At 41.3% G+C, this 21,016-nt stretch overlaps 1 protein-coding gene and 1 pseudogene across 1 annotated transcript; one reads left to right on the forward strand and one right to left on the reverse strand.

The window, feature by feature from the left end:
* Positions 1-1,875: 1,875 nt before the first annotated feature.
* On the forward strand, positions 1,876-5,853 carry LOC112259911 (annotated as a pseudogene).
* Positions 5,854-15,749: 9,896 nt separating this feature from the next.
* LOC112259917 lies at positions 15,750-20,440 on the reverse strand. The gene is made up of 6 exons (XM_024434616.2): positions 20,344-20,440; positions 19,877-20,221; positions 18,919-19,257; positions 17,117-17,218; positions 16,286-16,341; positions 15,750-16,033 (listed from the first exon to the last, which is right to left on the reverse strand). The coding sequence occupies exons 1-6, from the start codon at positions 20,432-20,434 to the stop codon at positions 15,878-15,880; spliced, it is 1,089 nt and encodes a 362-aa protein (XP_024290384.1). The 5' UTR covers positions 20,435-20,440; the 3' UTR covers positions 15,750-15,877.
* Positions 20,441-21,016: the final 576 nt, after the last annotated feature.

A 21,016-nucleotide genomic window follows, 5' to 3' on the forward strand; every position in this document is an offset into this window, starting at 1 on the left:
TAAGGAACAGAAGTTGGGTTTTGGAGAAACGTCTTCAGTGTGTGCTTTGCAAGCCATGCAGCTGGGCAATAGAGTGGTGAACGGATAGACATGGTTATGGACAGCAAGGAAGAAGAGCTGTGTGTTGAGGAAGAATCTGGACCAGTAGGAGTGACATTTTTGGTGAAAGTGTCTTGGGCAGTGAAAAAATGTGGAGGATGGGTGAGGGATCCTGAGAGGATCACAGTGAGTAGTAGATTTGTGCTGGTATAGAGGGATAGGGTAACGATTGAGTTATGTTTCAGTAAGGTTGGCTTCTTAGCGCTCATAGCAATGGTTTTCAACTGTACCGCAGAAATGGAAAGTAAATCGCAGAAAATAGATGTTGTGGTGGCAGCTTCTGAGAAGTATTTGGGTATATGAGATTTGACTTCAGAAGAGTTAAAGGGTTTGTTGAGTTGTGGTGTCCCATCCTCCCAGGCTGTTGGTATGTATGGGCAGGAGCAGATGGGGTCAAAGTAGTGGTTTGCCTCTACATCAACTCCAACGCGGTGGAAGTGTCGACCTACTGTTCACTGCTCCTGGTGGTCAAATGCAGACTTTTCTACCTCCCGAGGGAGATTTCAGCTGTTATCGTGAATGTTGTATTACATTCCACCTGAGGATAAAAAAATAACAAGCTGGCACAAGGCTATAAACAAGCAAGAAAACCTACACCCAGAGGCTGCTTTTCTGGTTTCCGGCAACTTTAATTATGCGTCACTAAGACACTTGATGCTCAACATCCATCAACATGTCTCCGATGCCACTAGGGGCGATGAAGCTTTTGGGGTGAATGTAGTAATGCAAGTAACAGAGAACTCCTTTTGAAGTTAACACTTTTTTTTGTATATCCTGGCGAGGTTTAGAGAGCTCAATTTGGTATGCCTCTTCCACACACAGGGTGGAGTAACCCCTGTCCAGAAAACTTTATCAATAAAGTCCTCTGTCGAATGACACATGTCTGAGCCTATAGAACTGGCTCTTGGGTAAACCTTTAAGGGCACTAGGATGAGTGCTACTTGCTAGGAGAAAAGTGTTTGTCAGTCTCTTTCTGATACAGAGTGGTGATAAGTTCCTCATTCACATGCCCAAGAATGGACACGCGTATGGTCTTATTCAATGAAGAACTTCAGGTCAGTGTTCATAATATTAAAAAAGGAAGTTAATTCATGGAGTTTTTTCTCAATGCCAATCCACACATAGAGAATGTCATCAACATACCTGAACCATTTGAGGATCTTGGAGAAGGAAGGGTTCCTGGTCTCATCCTCGATAAACTTTGGCTCAAAATAGCCCACATAAATTGGAATAATTAGGGGCAAAGGTGGAGGCCATCGCAACTCCACTAACTTGAAGGAAACATTATTTTACAAGGGAAAAGTAGTTGACCTTGAGAACTAGAGAAGACAATTCACAGATTAATTAACATAGTGGTGACATTTCACGTTCCTGTTGGTAATATCCCAGTGCATCTAAGGGAATGGGCGATACCTTGTCAGTTGTACAACTGAATGCATTCAACTGAAATGTGTCTTCCGCATTTAACCCAACCCCTCTGAATCAAGAGAGATGCGGGGCTGCCATAATCGACATCCACGTCTAGGCCATTTTCATGACAGAAATTCTTGTACAGGCTCTGTAGATCAAATGTACCCCGCTATTGTGTAGCAGAATGTATTAGTAAATTATGGTTATCACATATATATAAACACATTTTTACAATGCACTCACATAAATTGTAGAAATGTACGATGTTTAGACACAATATGACGTTGTGGCTGTGTTAACTAGTGACGACCGAAACTCTTGCCTACCGCCCAACACTGCTTGTCTAACCAATCAGCTTTGACGAAGCATCTCAGTAGGCGGGATTTATCCGCTTCTTAGAACGCTGGTGTAGCCATTTTTCTTGTGTGACTGTAAGGCAGATAGCTGATTGAGGTATGAGTCACATTCAATATTTCTTGGTCGATAAAAAAAATGTAAATAACTATACGGAAACATTTGAAATCGATACAAAGTGTATATTAATGTAAAGCCTACCAGTACTAAATAATATTCTCAGTGTTTTGCAGTAGCAAAATTTGTTTTTAGAGTGCCCCTCTTCTCGGACGGACACGACGACGTGTGAGCTGGGTGGCAAGCTAACGTTAGAGCAATTGCTAAGCTACGTAGCTGCTATCTAACTAGACAATATGTACAATCTTTTTCGCCGTTTTCTAGGCATGTCTGATTTCGGTCGCATGAAAGTTGTTTTGCCTTGGCATTATCATGTTGAGAAATAATACGCGGCTTATCTGCGTTTTCGGGGTTTGAAAAAAAGACCGGTTTCTGGACAAAGTGGTTAGCTACCATGCTAGACAGCTAGCCACATAGTGGTGAGGAGGAGGAGTCTACCGTGTCCGGAAGCGAATTCATCATACATTTTCTATATTCAGGGTTCACTCAAAACAATTTTAAGCTTTGTTTTACTATTAACAGTTAGTTGGTTGAGGTTGTATATCGATTTTTCTCTCTTTAGTAAGTATGCCATCTGATATTCGCTTGTCTTTTTGCCGCCTGTTCCTTATTCAGCGGGGTTGGGTTAAATGCGGAAGATACATTTCAGTTGAATACATTGTTGGACAACTGACTAGGTATTTCTCGTTCCCTATCAGGGCATTACAACTAGGTTTAGGGTCTCCTGAGTTGGCGCACATGCGCACTAGGCCCGAGCTCGTTTAACCCTTTACCGTCTAAGCTAGCTGAACTGCTTGTTTTTTGTCCACATTGTCAAACTTAATAAATATTGCACCCTCAACTTTTTAAAACGGCTTTACTAGTTATACATTCATATAACTAAGATATTGTATGGAAAGAAACTTAAATGTATTTTGTTGAACAGTCATGACTGGTTTGAGATGTTGTATGATGATAGTGGTGAAGGATATCATTGTCATTGCTACTTAACGCGGATCCAAGTTACGTTTTGAGATCCATTGGCATAGGGTTAGCTGGACTGGACTTTTCTGACTGGTCTTGGAACTGTGGCAACGGGCAGCCTCTCCTTGCTTGGCTCGACTAGGATATGTAGTGATTTTGCCAATAGACAGATAAGTACACAGTAATGTACCCTTAACCTTGTTTCAACTATGGTATTTGTTGATTAAATAAGACTTTATTAATATATTGAGTAATCCAGGAATTAGTTATTTGATACGAAGAAACTCAAGGAAATAGATTGCCTTGACTACAATGAAAGGCTAAATTACTAACGCTCTGTCTATTGTTAATGCCCAAAACCAGTGTACTGGACTTTGTAATATTAATTAGCTAGCATCTACAAGTAGGTAGCAAAGACATTTGATGATAATGTGGTTAGCTATATAGTCATATTTGAGATGCATATCCAGTCAGTAATTTAAAAGATCTTTAGTAGATTGGGGGGGGTGTGTCTCATTATTGATATTTTTCCCCCTCTTGCCTCAGGCTTTCTACAACACTGCTTCAAGGATGGTCAAGATCTTCATTGGGAATGTCCCTCGGGAGGCAGACAAGGATGAAATCCAGGCACTCTTCTCACAGTACGGTGCCGTCACAGAATGTGCCATCGTCAAGAATTTTGCTTTCGTCCACATGGATGACCGTAAGTCTGCCACCAAAGCCATCCGCAGCCTGCACCTCTACAAGTTGCATGGCACGGCGATAAATGTCGAGGCTAGTCGCGGGAAGAACCAGGGAGCCGTCAAACTCCACGTGACAAACGTGGAGAAAGGCAACGATGATGAGCTCCGCACTTTGTTCGAGGAGTACGGCACAGTCTCTGAATGTGCTATTGTCAAAAACTTCGCGTTTGTGCACATGGACAACTCCGACGAGGCTTTGGATGCCATCAAGGGATTAGACAACGTTGAATTCCAGGGTAAGATTTTTTTTAAAGGCTTATGCTGTTTAAAAGGTTACACATTAAAACCTTTGGCTACTTCCTCTCTCCCACCTAATCATGTTTTTTGGTATTTCTCTCCCTAATAGGGAAACGTATCCATGTTCAGATATCAAAGAGTCGTCCCAGGTATGAGGAGGAAGAAGACTACCCCCCACCTCAAAGGGGGGGATACTGGCCCCCCCGTGGCTACCCCGGGGAGAGGCATGATCCTCCACCCCCTAGCTATCTAAGAGGTCGTCACCCACCCCCTCATCACGGGTACCCTGCCCCCCCTCCACCACCCCCTCCCCCTAGACGAGCCCCGTACCCTGAGCGTGCTTATGAGCGCGAGAGGGAGAGCTATGCCGTGGTGGATTACTATGAGAAATACAGGGCTCGTCCTGCCGCTTATGGCATAATGTCCTATGATGAGAGGCGTGTAGGCTCCTTACCCCCCTCCTCCCCCGCCCCCTCTTCCATGGTCAGGGAGCGTTTCATGGCCTCTGGCCTCGATCCATATGAGCGTCGCCCCCTCCCTCCTCCCCCGTCTGCGTACTACACCAGGGACCGCAGTCCCATTCGGAGGGCCCCTCCTCCCCCATGCCCCCGCCGGTAACGGTTACTCCTATGAGCGTTCCCGACTCTCCCCCGTCTCTCGGCCCGCGATGTACAACCTACCACGTACCAGGGACCCCTACGCCGACAGGTTGCCGCCGCCGCCACCGGCCCGCTATTACTAAGCAGCGTACACCGGCGTTTGACTCAAGGTGAGAATAGGCCTGCGCTACAAAGATTCTAATGGGAGGTGAAGTAGTACCTATCCTCTATATGGAGGGTCCAAGGTCACTTGATGCGCTCTTTAGATGGGTATCATGCCTCAGTTCTGAGGTGAATGGTCTGACAGTCGCTCTTCGCTAAACCTTCAGATTAACTGTGAAATGCTTGAACTGGGAGAAAAAGCATGTGTAAGAGAGCTCTGCGGAAAATCGTGATTATTAATCCTCTTGTTGGCACTGCTGGTTTGTAGGCAACGATTGAGCTAAACATAAATCATGTATTGGTAAAAGTGAGGAACTGAGAGTAATAATTTCACCATTTAGATGGAAATATTTCAAGTTGCTGATAATTGAACAATGAATGTAGATCGCTCATAAATGGAAACATGTTCGCTAGTGGTATAACAGGCGCTTGACGTGTGTGTGTGTGTGTGTGGTTTGCTCTCTTTCCAGGTTTAAATATTTCAACAAGATCTGCGTCCTCGTCACCGCCGTCGTCTCCTGATGCACGCAGCGATTTACCCCCGTCTGGTTGAGCGCGTTTCGTTCTCCTGCAACACTCTCAGGAGGAATTGTAATGCATGACCCCTCGTCATCTAAAACACTTTTATTACACTCGTATTGTTTTGGCCTTTTTTGTTTTGTATTTTAGTGTTGTGCTTTAGCTACATTTATAGTCTCTGGCTCCCAGAAGCCTTTTAGTCAGTCGTTTTTTTTTAATTTTACGTCCTTGATATACTGTAACGTGTCATGATACAAACTTTTGCTGTTAAATCAAATTTCTGAAATTTGATGAATGGAAGCTGCAGCACGTTATTATGAAAAGGATGTTATTAATATCAAATAATCGTGACTGTATATCGACTTGAATACGAACCATCATGTGTTTCCTTTGAAATTAAACCACCACGTTTGTTCAATCTACGTCTGAAATTATGACAAGTTATGGATTATGAAAAGGTTGCGCTCTGCGACAATGTACAACGGCGTAATAAAACCACTACGACGGACTACAACAATGGACTAGTTGGTTAATTTAATTGGACAAATATTTGCTGATTGTAGCTAGTTTTACCAAGGTGGGTAACGTTCTTGTTTGTCATCACAGAGGACATGATTTTAGTAAATAAAATAAACTGAATTGTATAGTCATTTGGATATATTTTTTTTCTCTTGTTAAATCATAGTCGTGTCACAGATTCTTATCAGTGATTCAATGGCGGATGATCAGTTGCTTCACAATATACTTAAACCATTGAATCGTGAACGGGGGATATATGCTTGATTATGATAAATCTAAGAATCGTCCTCTACCAATGTGAAATAACGTTATCGCTTATATCTCCCCTCGACTTCAAGTGCTCAATCACAATTGAACTATCTAAATCAACCCCTTCACTGCCCATCAATTTATATAGGTTTCATGGGTTGGATTGATGGGGCTTTATTGTCATGTCCCCAGTTCTCACCATATTACACTTGGCATGACTGTTCTGAGCACCCTTGCTCTGGAAGACTCTTTGGAGAGATGTTCTTGGCACAGCCTGCAGTGGCCTAACCAGGTAAGATGGGAATCGGGATCAGTTGTGGGTTGTATGAAACTAAGGGTTAAAGATGTGAGAAATTTAGGTACACAGGAGTAGAGGTATTTTCTGAATTTAGTACAGGGAAAAGGCAAACAACCTTTTGATTAATGCTGAGTGTGGACAGGTAATATAGTTGTTATTCCTTTCCAAACTAAACAACAGTATGTCAATCAAATGTCTTTTAAAGAGGAAATCTGGATTTCATCAACATTTTGGGACTAAAATTAATTATATATGCCTAACCATTGATTTTTACAGAATATATAGCTTTAATGCCTCATGAGCATAGTTAAACTGACCTACCCCAAAAAATGTTTTACAGCCCAAACGTAAGTTTGTTACTCCACTGTTTGTAAAAAAAATAAATAAAAAATGTTTAATTGTTAACAAACTATAGCTTCAAAGTCTGGTTAACTATTATTTTGATCTCATAGATAGTCAGTCTTTTCAATAGCTCAGTTTATGATTTTCAGTGGTTACATTTCACCAGCCCATCCCTCAGCTGTTAACCAAACAATTGTCGGGGAATTTGTTATTTGAATCGAAGATTGCCCATCCATTATCAGGCAGGGACCAAGTATTTTCAGGTCAGCAGGTTCCTGGTAATATGTGTGTATTTACATTTGATTTTTTAGTGGGCATATAAGAAAAACGAAAACGAGCCTTTATTGGACAAGTGCAGGTTAGTAAGTCGCCCGGTTTTGGCCATATTGGTTCCTAGTGAATGCGCACCTGCGTTCGATGTTCTAGGTATCTGTTAAATTACACATGTATAGTTAATTGAGCATTCGTATGTAGTGACACCTATACTGGAAATAGTTATATTGGTTTGTACAACCTGTCATTCCTACTATCCGGTGCCTTTTGGTCCTCATAACTTAAAAAAAAACGTGTGTATATGTATTTTATCAGAAAGCACACGTTTGACTTTCATAAAATATTGGTCAAACTCGGGCACTAAAATCCCTGTTGTGTGCATGATCCTATACAGTCCATTGCATAATCCTAACGGTGGCAATTTGGAGCATAAATTAGCCATAGCTCTGTGATTTTTAAGATAAAAATCCTTTTAAGTGTTCACGATTATGTTAACTTCTTTATGAAATGTTTTTTTAAGATTTTGCAATTTAATTTTCTCTCATTTAGCCTAACAAAGGAAATGTATGACTAGCATAATGAAAAATGCATAAAACCGAGTGTTTATTTATTTACATTTGGCACAATTGTTCAAAAAAAAAAAAAAAAAAAAAACCGATGTCCTGAACGTGATTGTGGGAAGGGCATGTTTTCTTAATAAAGGAGAATTGCTACATACTAAGGGAGAAAAGTGATATCGGGGCACACATTTTAAATCCAGTAGTTTATATTTCTCGTAGAAGTTGAATAACACCTGGGGTGGCATAAACGCCTCAAAATGCGTAGCATTCCCTTTCAAGATCTATATTTTTGTGTTTTTAAGAAATGGACGCCTGACATTAATTCCCCTTCCCGATTGTTTCATCTCCAAATAAAATATTTAAAACCATGATCTTGTTTGTTCACTCTGGGTTGATCGTGCCCTTTCCAAACAAGGGTATTGTACATACAATTTTGGGAGGGCTGGCCACACAAGATTACAGATGTGGTTACAGGTCATGTATAATTTCTGTTGGTGGTTAGCCTATGATATTTATAAACCCATATTTAACCATTATCATATGACTGACTGGTAATGAGATCCTTTTGGTGTGCCTGTGCTCTCGGTTCCCTTTGAAGCCTACTGCCCTCTGCTGGGCACTGGCTGGTATGTTTCTCAAAATACCCTTACTTACACCACAACACATGTTCCCACTCTTACCCAATAAAAAGTAATCAAATGTATATATTTCAAAAGGGTAGAGGAATTTTCATTTTTTTATTGCATACAGAGAGCATGCTGTATATTCAAACAATATTTACAGACGTGCATATTTTATAATAGACTCACATTTTCTTTATAAAACAAAAAATTAGGATCTCAGTCCCACTCATAATGACGTCTCACCCCAGAGTAAACCACGTTCATTGTCCTTTCGCTTATAGCATGTGCACATAGTCTAAACCCAGAGGCGAGACATCGCAAGATTTAAGGAACGCTTGCGAAACAGACGAACAGAACAGGCCGTGGTTTGAGAGGTCAATGAGAGAAGTGAGAAATTATTCCTTTAAATTTCTCAATCTAAAGGCACAACCTAGATTCGGTCCGTATCTTAACTAGTTGAACATCAAATTACTCCAACCTCGTGAAAGTGATGAACTGACACGTTTTCATTTCAAAAACAACTTTATATCAAAGTAGTGCCTTTTGATTTAACGGCTTGCTCAGTTCGGGCGAGAAGACCCATTTGACCTGATGTGCTTCTACACATAGTTTTGCTACAGTGCCTTGCGAAAGTATTCGGCGACCTTTTGCCACATTTCAGGCTTCAAACATAAAGATATAAAACAATTTTTTTGTGAAGAATCAATAACAAGTGGGACACAATCATGAAGTGGAACAACATTTATTGGATATTTCAAACTTTTTTTAACAAAACAAAAACTGAAAAATTGGGCGTGCAAAATTATTCAGCCCCCTTAAGTTAATACTTTGTAGCGCCACCTTTTGCTGCGATTACAGCTGTAAGTCGCTTGGGGTATGTCTCTATCAGTTTTGCACATCGAGAGACTGAAATGTTTTCCCATTCCTCCTTGCAAAACAGCTCGAGCTCAGTGAGGTTGGATGGAGAGCATTTGTGAACAGCAGTTTTCAGTTCTTTCCACAGATTCACGATTGGATTCAGGTCTGGACTTTGACTTGGCCATTCTAACACCTGGATATGTTTATTTTTGAACCATTCCATTGTAGATTTTGCTTTATGTTTTGGATCATTGTCTTGTTGGAAGACAAATCTCCGTCCCAGTCTCAGGTCTTTTGCAGACTCCATCAGGTTTTCTTCCAGAATGGTCCTGTATTTGGCTCCATCCATCTTCCCATCAATTTTAACCATCTTCCCTGTCCCTGCTGAAGAAAAGCAGGCCCAAACCATGATGCTGCCACCACCATGTTTGACAGTGGGGATGGTGTGTTCAGGGTGATGAGCTGTGTTGCTTTTATGCCAAACATAACGTTTTGCATTGTTGCAAAAAAGTTCAATTTTGGTTTCATCTGACCAGAGCACCTTCCACATGTTTGGTGTGTCTCCCAGGTGGCTTGTGGCAAACTTTAAACAACACTTTTTATGGATATCTTTAAGAAATGGCTTTCTTCTTGCCACTCTTCCATAAAGGCCAGATTTGTGCAATATACGACTGATTGTTGTCCTATGGACAGAGTCTTCCACCTCAGCTGTAGATCTCTGCAGTTCATCCAGAGTGATCATGGGCCTCTTGGCTGCATCTCTGATCAGTCTTCTCCTTGTATGAGCTGAAAGTTTAGAGGGACGGCCAGGTCTTGGTAGATTTGCAGTGGTCTGATACTCCTTCCATTTCAATATTATCGCTTGCACAGTGCTCCTTGGGATGTTTAAAGCTTGGGAAATCTTTTTGTATCCAAACCGGCTTTAAACTTCTTCACAACAGTATCTCGGACCTGCCTGGTGTGTTACTTGTTCTTCATGATGCTCTCTGCGCTTTTAACGGACCTCTGAGACTATCACAGTGCAGGTGCATTTATACGGAGACTTGATTACACACAGGTGGATTGTATTTATCATCATTAGTCATTTAGGTCAACATTGGATCATTCAGAGATCCTCACTGAACTTCTGGAGAGAGTTTGCTGCACTGAAAGTAAAGGGGCTGAATAATTTTGCACGGCCAATTTTTCAGTTTTTGATTTGTTAAAGTTTGAAATATCCAATAAATGTCGTTCCACTTCATGATTGTGTCCCACTTGTTGTTTATTCTTCACAAAAAAATACAGTTTTATATCTTTGTTTGAAGCCTGAAATGTGGCAAAAGGTCGCAAAGTTCAAGGGGGCCGAATACTTTCGCAAGGCACTGTATATAAAGTCGCCATAAATGTGGTGAAGGACTCAATGGAAAGCAAATATCAACCTGATTGGCGCACATTCAACAAATCTGATCTAACTAACTGGATATTCGTCAAATCTGTCAATTTATTTACTGTAAAGGGCCCACAATGTCGGAACTTAAGTCTGATTTTGAGTTATTTGTCTGGTTTCGCTGCATAACATGTAGAAGTTGTCCCTTTTCAGATTAAGAAGAAGTGACTGCTAATAGGCTGGACACTTTAAACATAAGTGTCAATTTTAACAATGCTTTTTTCTGATAACTAGTTCATTGCATCCGCCTTGGAGCCCAGTTTCATAATATTACCATATGTCCCAGCTGCTTGCCATAGTTTTAAAGTAATCATGAAAAATCAGGCATTATTAGGGCATTTTTCACCCTGCCACCTCCTATTAGTTCTATTGAGCACCATGGCACCAACTTGCCTTGCGAACGTTCTATTCCCAGTTTATTGTTCTACATCACAATGCTTTGCTATTGTTGGTAATGAGACCTGCCCACGTTGCTGGTAGTTCAAATGTTCAAACAGCAAAACATTACTCATGGAACTCTGAGGTCATCCCATTGTTTACTACAGGGAAATATAGGTAAGTCTGTCTATTTTGCCAAATATCTCACTGTATATTTAGATTTTATTCAAATGAGACCATTTTAAACATGAGAATCTCCTCTTTCTAATTATGTAGACTGGCCAGCGTACTCTGTTGTCATCAAACGCTATCCCTGAAATATCCCTTGCCCTTGGAACGCTGAGCTCCCCTCATTGTTTTCCTATGGAGAGGCATGCTGGTATATTTCTCCAAATATCTCGCAATGTGTATATTTTGATTTTTTTTCAAGTCGGACACCATTTTAATCACAATAGTCTCTTTCCAATTACATAAGTTTGGGCAGCGTACTCTGCTGTCATCGATCGCTAGACCAGAAATAGTCAAAAGTTGCTATTTTTTCCCCCTACTTCATCGTTATGCAGACATAAGCACACTTGGCATCATTGAGGTGCGGCTGTTTACTTTCTACACGAGTTATTATTTTTCAGTTTCTTCCAAAGAACTGATTGTAGTGGTAAGATGAAAAGGGATACATTTTTTAAAATGCTAAATGGAATTCTAAGTCCCTCCAGTCAAAACAGGCTCTGCGAATGTTCGATTCCATTCATTTGATATGGAACTAGTGTTCCAGTTTAGCCAACGATCTTTTGCCATTTTTCAGCCTTGGGTGAATTTTGACTCGTTCTATTGTCCAGCCTACTGCTAAACGCTAACTCCCATTCGTGTAAGCTGGTTAGCATAGCTAGCATACAGAAATTGGTGGTCAAATTTGGTTTTAACTAATGCAGTTGATTGGTAACAATGACATTAACATATGTTGGGGTTGACGTCCATACAAGCATTATACTATTTGTTACCACAACAGTGTGAAAAACACAGGCTAATTTAGCTGGGGGGCAATGAGGTGTCTCAGGATCTTTCTCCCACACAGGCCTATCCCCCATACATATCCATGGCAATTCCATTGTTTTGGTTGAGTTCGACTGACCCCTTTACCAAATCTATCGCCAACAAGTGTGATCAGGGATTTCTATTGGAGAAGCAGTTTTAGCTTATCTTCATACTGTACTGTCTTTGCCTGTGAGTCAGCTAGCTGATTGAGGCAAGTGTCCCATTCAATCTTTTTTAGTCGATATTCTGTTGTAAATAACTGTACTCTAACATTTTAAATCAACACGAAGTCTATATTTAAGCAATAAAGCCAGAGAGGGTGTGGTATATGGCCAATATACCACGACTAAGGGCTCTTCTTATGCACAACGCAAGTCAAAGTGCCTGGATACAGCCGTTAGTGGTAGTATATTGATAATATACCACAAAACCCTTAGGTGCCTTATTGCGATTATAAACTGATTACCAACGTCTCTGTCGAGACTCCACACTGTCCTTTCCCACCTGTACAAAAGGAACACCTATGTGAGAATGATATTCATTGACTACAGCTCAGCGTTCAACACCATAGTGCCCTCAAAGCTCATCACTAAGCTAAGGACCCTGGCACTGAACACCTCTCTCTCTGCAACTGGATCCTGAACTTCCTGATGGGCTGCCCCCAGGTGGTAAGGGTAGGTAACAACACATCTGCCATGTTGATCCTCAACACGGAGGCCTCTCGGATGTGTGCTCAGTCCCCTCCTGTACTCCCTGTTCACTCATTACTGCATGGCCAGGCACAACTCCAACACCACCATTACGTTTGCAGACAACACAACAGTGGTAGACCTGATCACCGATAACAATGAGACAGCTAATGTGAAGGAGGTCAGTGATCTGGCCGTGTGGCGCCAGCATAACAACCTCTCCCTCAACGTGATCAAGACAAAGGAGATGATTGTGGATCACAGGAAAAGGAGGACCGAGCACACACCCCATTCTCATCGATGGGGCTGTAGTGGATCAGGTTGAGAGCTTAAAGTTCCTTGGTGTCCACATCACCAACAAACTATCATGGTCCAAACACACCAAGACAATTGTGAAGAGGGCACGACAAAGCCTATTCCCCCTCAGGAGACTGAAAAGATTTGGCATGGGTCCTCAAGTTCTACAGCTGCACCATCGAGAACATCCTGACTGGTTGCGTTACTGCCTGCTATGGCAACTGCTCTGCCTCTGCAAGGCACACTGCCATCCAGGACCTCTATACAAGGCTGTGTCAGAGGAAAGACCTAAAAATTGTCAAAGACTCCAGCCGTCCTAGTCATAGACTGTTCTCTCTGCTACTGCACAGCAAGCGGTACCGGAGTGCTAAGTCTAGGTCCAAAAGGCTTCTTAACAGCTTCTACCCCCAAGCTGTAAGACTCCTGAACAGGTAATCAAATGGCAACCCAGATTATTTGCATTACCCCCCTCATTCGGGACTTCTCCTTAGATGGGGGGCTGGTTTTGTGGCTGTTGTACTTCCAGAGCCAGATGACTTGGTAGAGTGGTGTGAGGAATCACACTGTCCTCATTACCATCAAGACCAAAGAGACGTGCATAGACTTCAGGAAGCGTACAACACCTACCTCTGCAACATCTATCAGAGGACAGAACATAGACTTCAGGAAGTGTACAACACCTACCTCTGCAACATCTATCAGAGGTCAGAATATAGAGATTGTAGAGGAATACAAATACCTGGGTGTCCTCTTGGACAATAAGCTTCAGTGCAGTAAATGTACAGACCTGATCTACAAAAAGAGCCAACAGAGACTGTACTTTCTCAAGAAGCTGGGATCTTTTAATGTAGATTGTACTATACTGACTCTGTTTTACAAATCTTTCATTGAGAGTATTTTAACTTTTTGTATAGTTTGTTGGTTTGGCAATGCCACTGTCAGCCTGAGAAATATCCTGAGAAGGATTATCACCACAGCAAGCAAGGTACTTGGAGTCAAACAGACATGCCTGGATGAGATCTTTAAGGTCAGGGCCCTCCGCAAGGCTCACAAAATCATTTTAGACCCAAGCCACCCCCTGTACCCGGACTTTGAACTACTCCCCTCTGGGCGCAGGTATAGGGCACCCCTCAGCAGGAAAAGAACTAGACAATAATCTGTGCCAGGTGTGATATCCCTCCTAAATAGATCAGGCTAATGTTCCTATCGACTCAGTAAGGCCAGCAGGCTAGTCTTTGAAAAAATAAATAATAATAATGTTTTATTGGTGTGTAACTGTGATGAAAGTTGTATTTAAACAATGTAATTGTGAACAAACTATAGCTTCAAAATATGGTCAAAACTATAATGTTGATCTCAGATGGTCAGTCAAAACCCTTTGGATTTCAGTGGTTACGTCCAGCCCCATCCCTCAGCTGTTAACCAAAACAAGTGGTCGGATCTTTGTTGTTTGAATCCCAGACTGCCCTTTAAATAAACAGGATTTTGGTTGAAATTTTGTGTGGTGTGATTGTGAGAGGTGTTTTAGAGATAATTCCGTTCCATAAGTAAGCAGAGACCAAGTCTTTTCAGGTCAGCAGGTTCATATTGATGCGGGGGTGTATTCATTAGTGTACACAGAAGCAAAACATTTTGCAACGAAAACAAGCGTTTGTCATTAGACAAGTTCAGGTTCGTGTTTCTGCACGTTTGGTTCCTAGTGAATGCACCCTTGGTTCGATTTTATAGGCCCCTGGTGAGTTACAAAGTATATAAAAGGACTTTATTACAGACAGAAATACTCCTCAGTTTCATCAGCTGTGCAGATGGCTGGTCTCATGATCCCACAGATGAAGAAGCTGGATGTGGAGGTCCTGGGCTGGCGTGGTTACACGTGGTCTGCGGTTGTGAGGCTGGTTGGACGTACTGCCAAATTCTCTAAAACGACGTAGGAGGCGGCTGATGGTATAGATATTAACATTCAATTCTCTGGCAACAGCTCTGGTGGACAAATCCTACAGTCAGCATGCCAATTGCATGCTCACTCAACACTTGTGGCACTTTGTTGTGTGACAAAACCTTTTATTCCTTTTATTGCACCTATGATCAGTCAGATTCTTTAGCAAAGGAGAAATGTTAATTAAAAGGGATGAAAACAAATTTGTGCAAAAAATCTGAGAGAAATAAGCTTTTTGTGCTTATGGAATATTCAAGGATCTTTTATTTCAGCTCATGATACATGGGCCCAACACTTTACATGTTGTGTTTATATTTGTGTTCAGTATAGAATTAATTGAGCGTTCATATGCATTAAAACCTATACTGTAAATAGTTGTGGCTGTACTATTGAAACAAGGGTTGAGAATTTATAATTTCCTTTTGTGGGTATCCCAAAGATAGTCTCCTTTTCTAGAAACCCATATAGATGGTAAATACCATCCTACTATATTGTAGCAGGTCCCATGTGGCTCAGTTGATAGAGCATGGTGCTTGCAATTTTTAATTTTAATTTTACCTTTATTTAACCAGGCAAGTCAGTTAAGAACACATTCTTATTTTCAATGACGGCCTGGGAACAGTGGGTTAACTGCCTGTTCAGGGGCAGAACGACAGATTTGTACCTTGTCAGCTCAGGGGTTTGAACTCACAACCTTCCGGTTACTAGTCCAACGCTCTAACCACTAGAGTTGGTTGTGGGTTTGATTCCCATGGGGGGGACCAGAATGAAATAGTATGATAAATGTATGCACTCACTACTGTAAGTTGCTCTGGATAAGAGTGTCTGCTAAATTACTAAGATGTAGCTAGCCATCATCATATGACTGACTGGTGATGAGTTCCTTTTGGTGTGCCTGTGGTCTGTTCCCTTTGTGGAAGGCTTACTGCCCTCTGCTGGATAGTTGGTGTACATACAGATCAAAGAAGTCGAGACAGCTCTGGGACAGGATGGTATGTCCTTATCAAAGTCCCCTTACACACACACACACACACACACGCGCTCCCTCTAATAGTCATCTTAAATATAGATATATTTTAAAGTTTATTAAAATATTTAGCAGAATTTCTGTTAATTATGTTCACAGCATATTACTTTTACAATTCACTCTAAATGGCATTATATAATTGCATTATAAAACTATTGCATTATAAATCATGAATCCCAGTTCCACTCATGATGACCTTTCACTCCAGAGTAAACCACATTCATGTCCGTCGCTCTGGTCTGTCTCTCTGGTTCTGCTCTCCTCTTGGTCTTCCTCGAGGAGAAACTCATGGCAGCATAGTTCAGCTCCTCTCCCTCATCTCTCTGTAGATGACAATTAGTCAGATAGTCTACCTCACAAGGTAGAGTGCTGTGTACAGTTGAAAAAGATGTGTGAAAGTCAATTACAATACTGGGCTGCTAGCCATTTTCATTTAAACGATACAATGCAATTTTACTGTGGAAATATATTATTTTGTTCTTTACACAAGTTGTCACATCCTTTTCAGATGTAATGCTATTTTTAATGTGCTAAATTGTTCATAAAGGGTTAGGTAAACAGGTAACATCATCTACCTCCTTGTCAGGACAGGAAGGGGCTGTAACACCACTTTGAGGATGTTGAGGCAAACCTGCTTGACAAAAATTAGGATTATTAGGACAGTGTACATTTTGGGGACAGGATGTGCCAGTGCCACTGCCTGATGTGCCAGTGCCACTGAGTGTACAAAGCATTAGGAACACATGCTCTTTCCATGACAGACTGACCATGTGAATCCATGTGAAAGCTATGATCTGCTATTGATGTCTGTTCTTAAATCCACTTCAATTAGTGTAGATGAAGGGGAGGAGACATGTTAAATAAGGATTTTTAAGCCTTTGAGACATGGATGGCGTATGTGTGCCATTCAGAGGGTGAATGGGCAAGACAAAAGATTTGTGCCTTTGAACAGGGTATGGTAGTAGGTGCCAGGTGCGCTGGTTTGAGTGTGTCAAGAACTGCAACACTGCTAGGTTTTTCACGCTCAACAATTTCCTGTGTGCATCAAGAATGGTCCACCATCCAAAGGACATCCAGCCAACTTGACACAACTGTGGGAATCTTTGGAGACAACATGGGCCAGCATCCCTGTGGAACGCTTTCGACACCTTGTATAGTCCATGCCTCGATTAATTGACGTTCTGAGGGCAAAAGGGGGTGTAATTCAATATTATGAATATTGAGATAAAAACCACTAATTCATTCACACTCTTTCTTAAAACACCTCTCAATCACTTTCATGGTTATTATTGCCGCAACATTCTACCGTAATGATCATCACATTGTATGTATGTAATCATATTGGAAGGTATGCGAATGAAAACACAAAATGGCAGTAGAAACAAAGGGCCTTAATGATACAGAACCTTTCTTCCTTCTCACACAGATGAGGACAACGACTGCAATCAAGCTCAAGATGTTGGATACGATTAGAGCCAGGAGCTTGGGGTCCACCAGATCAGCAGGGCCTGTGGTTTAAATTAAGTTGTTGATATTAATTCACAGTTAAACAGATATACATTACCAGTCAAAATCTTCTTTATTTGTACTATTTTCTACATTGTAGAATTACAGCGAAGACATCAAAACTGAAATAAAAAATTTGGAATTACGTAGTAACCAAAAAAGTGCTAAACAAATAAAAATATATTTTATATTTGAGACTCTTCAAAGTAGCCACCCTATGCCTTGATGACAGCTTTGCATACTGTTGGTATTCTCTCAACCAGCTACATAAGGTAGTGACCTGGAATGCATTTCAATTAACAGGAGTTCCTTGTTAAAAGTTAATTTGTGGAATTTCTTTCCTTCAATCAGTTATGTTGTGACAAGGTAGGGGTGATGTAGAGAAGATATCCCTATTTGGTAAATAGGGTCCATATTATGGCAAGAAGTCCATATTATGGCCAAGTCCATATTATGACAAGAACAACTCAAATAAGCAAAGAGAAATTACCGTCCATCATTCATTTAAGACATGAAGGTCAGTCAATGCGGAAAGTTTCAAGAACTTTGAAAGTTTATTCAAGTGCAGTCACAAAAACCATCAAGCGCAATAATGAAACTGGCTCTCATGAGGACTGACACAGGAAAGGAAGACCTAGAGTTACCTCTGCTGCAAAGAATAAGTTCATTAGATTTAACTCCACCTCAGATTGCAGCTCAAATAAAGTCTTCATAGAGTTCAAGTAACAGACACATCTCAACATCAACTGTTCAGAGGAGACTGCGTGAATCAGGCCTTCATGATCAAATTGCTGCAAAGAACCACTACTAAAGGACACCAATATGAAGAAGAAACTTGTTTGGGCCAAGAAACACAAGCAATTGATATTAGACCAGTGGATATCTGTCCAAATTGTATATTTTTGGTTCCAACTGCCGTGTCTTTGTGAGAGAGTGGGTGAATGGATGATCTCTGCATGTGTGGTTCCCACCGTGAAGCATGGAGGAGGAGGTGTGATGGTTTGGGGTGCTTTGCTGGGGACACTGTCAGGGATTTATTTAGAATTCAAGGCCCACTTAACCAGCACGGCTACCACAGCAGTGTGTAGTGGTACTCCATCCCATCTGGTTTGGGCTTAGTGGGACTATCATTTGTTTTTCAACAGGACAATGACCCAACACACCTCCAGGCTGTGTAAGGGCTATTTGACCAAGAAGGAGAATGATGGAGTGCTGCATCAGATGACCTGGCCTCCACAATCACCCGACTTCAACCCAATTGAGATGGTTTGGGATGAGTTGGACCGCAGCATGAAGGAAAAGCAGCCAACAAGTGCTCAGCATACACTGTATGTGGGAACTCCTTCAAGACTGTTGGAAAAGCATTCCTCGAGAAGCTGGTTGAGAGAATGCCAAGAGTGTGCAAAGCTGTCATTAAGGCAACAGGGGCTACTTTGTTTAATACTTTTTTTACCCTATGATTCCACATGTGTTATTTCATAGTTTTGATGTCTTCATTATTATTCTACAAGTAAAATAAAGATAAACCCTTGAATGAGTAGGTGTGTCCAAACTTTTGACTGGTGCTGTACATGTTTAATTTTGTAAGTTTAGCCTTACTCCCTTTTACAATTTAGAGTTGCATCAGCACATTCATTTTAGTTTGATTGCTCTTGAATTATGACAGGTACAAATCTAAATTCAGAGTTTAAAATCAAAATACCTCCAACATCCAGCTTGGTCCTGTTCCCAAACAGTATTTCCCCACATGAGGCCACAGCACAGTAGTAAGTCCCAGCATCAGAGAGGCTGAGTTTCCTCTTGGGGAGGTTGTAGACACAGCTCTGTGTAGGAGACCCAGCCTCAGGGCTCTTCTCACACTGATCACTCCTGTCTCCATGGGTGTAAATGATTCCTGGATGGGATTCTCCTGAACTATGTCTGAACCAATAGACACTGTGATCTCCTGAACAGGTCTTAGTGTGTATTGTACAGTTCAAAGTCACAGAGTCTCCTGGCTGGACAGACTCAGACTGCTGAGTAAGATGCTGGTTCCTGGAATCTACATGTTTAACACAATAAAACCAAGGTTCTAGTAAATGTTTGTTATTTTACAATACAACCACGTGGAGAGCCTGATAGTCACATGTTAATACATTTACACTGAGTGTACAAAACATCAACACTTGCTTTTTCCATGACAGACTGACCAGGTAAATCCAGGTGAAGCTATGATCCCTTATTGATGTCACTTGTTAAATCCACTTTAATCAGTGTAGATGAAGGGGAGGAGACAGGTTAAAGAAGGACTTTTAAGCTTTGAGACATGTATTGTGGGGTAAGACAACATGGGCAGTAGGTGATAGTAGGTGATGATAGTAGGTGCCAGGTGCATCGGTTTGAATGTGTCAAGAACTGCAACACTGATGGGTTTTTCAAGCGCAACAGTTTCCCGTGTGTATCAAGAATGGTCCACCACCCAGAGGACATCGAGCCAACTTGACACAACTGTGGGAATCATTGGAGTCAACATGGGCCAGCATCCCTGTGGAATGCTTTCGACACCTTGTAGTCCATGCCCTCCGAATTGAAGTTGTTCTGAGGGCAAAAGGGGGTGCAACTCAATATTATGAAGATGTTCCTAATGTTTTGTACACTCAGTGTATATATATGTTACTTACCCCCATACATCAGAAACACACCCTTCCCGAAGATCATGGCATCGTAATCGCGTGTAGCACAGTAATACATCCCCATATCTGATGGTCTAGCATCTGAAATAGTCAGCACAAAACTGGTTCCATTCTTCGTTGCCATATACCGGGGGTTGTTAAACTCTCCAAAGAACTTTGCAGTGTTGGCGTGAGTGTAAAGAGACAGAATTAATACTGGGGCTTGTCCTATTATTATCTTGATCCAGTTGTAGTAGTTGCCATCTTCTTCTGACGTGAGGCATTCCAAATGAACTCTGTCTCCAGCCAGGAAAGTCTTTAAGACATCGCTCTGGCTGATTTTAGCAAGAGACCCTTAAAAACAATAAAGCATTCATGACTTACTTTTTCTTACTAACTTTGTACAGGTTTTTGTCTCAGCTGTTTCTAATCAGACTTGAACCCTAACCTTATGCGCTAAGTTAAATCAGCCTTACCTGTTTTAAACATCAGTAAAAATATGAGAAACAGTTGGGTTATTGTATAATTCCTTCTCTGTTGATAGCATCTCATGTGTAGACTAGTCATCCTGTGTGTCAGATGAGAGTGAGAATCAGAGGGTTATGGGTGTCTTTTTATACTTGGCTTGGGTGATGGTCCACAGGCCTGATTGGCTGCTCTGTGAACTGTAAAGACACGGAACAGGACAACTTTACCCTCCCCTCTGACTTTTTTCTGTCCTCATGTTACACAACAACAGTTTCCATTTTCTTCAGAAAAGCTATCGAGATATACACACCATATGAAACATCCTGGTTCTCATTTCAGTTCTTTAATTTCACTTTTTTACAGTAATATGACATGATTATGATTGGCAAGCTCCTATCTACTCACTCATAGATGTATCAGTAGCATTAACATTATTCATCAGAATGACAACTGCTTAAGAATGCCTTCTCCAGTACTTTAATTCAAGAGTCTTGGACATTGCGGCAAATTATTTTCTATCAGACAGGAAGAATACTATTCATGCACATTTTTTTGTGATATTATATAATTGAAGGCATACATTGAGGAGTGTTTCCACTTTTCCTTACATGATTTATCATTCTATTGATCTCAAAGTGACCAATATAGGCCCTCACCAACAGGGGGAATCTTGCTCTATGC

This window comes from Oncorhynchus tshawytscha, linkage group LG10, assembly GCF_018296145.1.
Source record: "Oncorhynchus tshawytscha isolate Ot180627B linkage group LG10, Otsh_v2.0, whole genome shotgun sequence".
Taxonomy (NCBI): Eukaryota; Metazoa; Chordata; class Actinopteri; order Salmoniformes; family Salmonidae; genus Oncorhynchus; species Oncorhynchus tshawytscha.

Excerpts from the sequence above, each read along its gene's own strand:
- LOC112259917 (XM_024434616.2), bottom strand. The coding sequence starts at position 20,434 with ATGACTAGTCTACACATGAGATGCTATCAACAGAGAAGGAATTATACA. Across the intron at positions 20,222-20,343 it reads TTTACTGATGTTTAAAACAG|GGTCTCTTGCTAAAATCAGC; the intron begins GTAAGGCTGATT and ends ATTGTTTTTAAG. Across the intron at positions 19,258-19,876 it reads TGTGTTTCTGATGTATGGGG|ATTCCAGGAACCAGCATCTT; the intron begins GTAAGTAACATA and ends TTAAACATGTAG.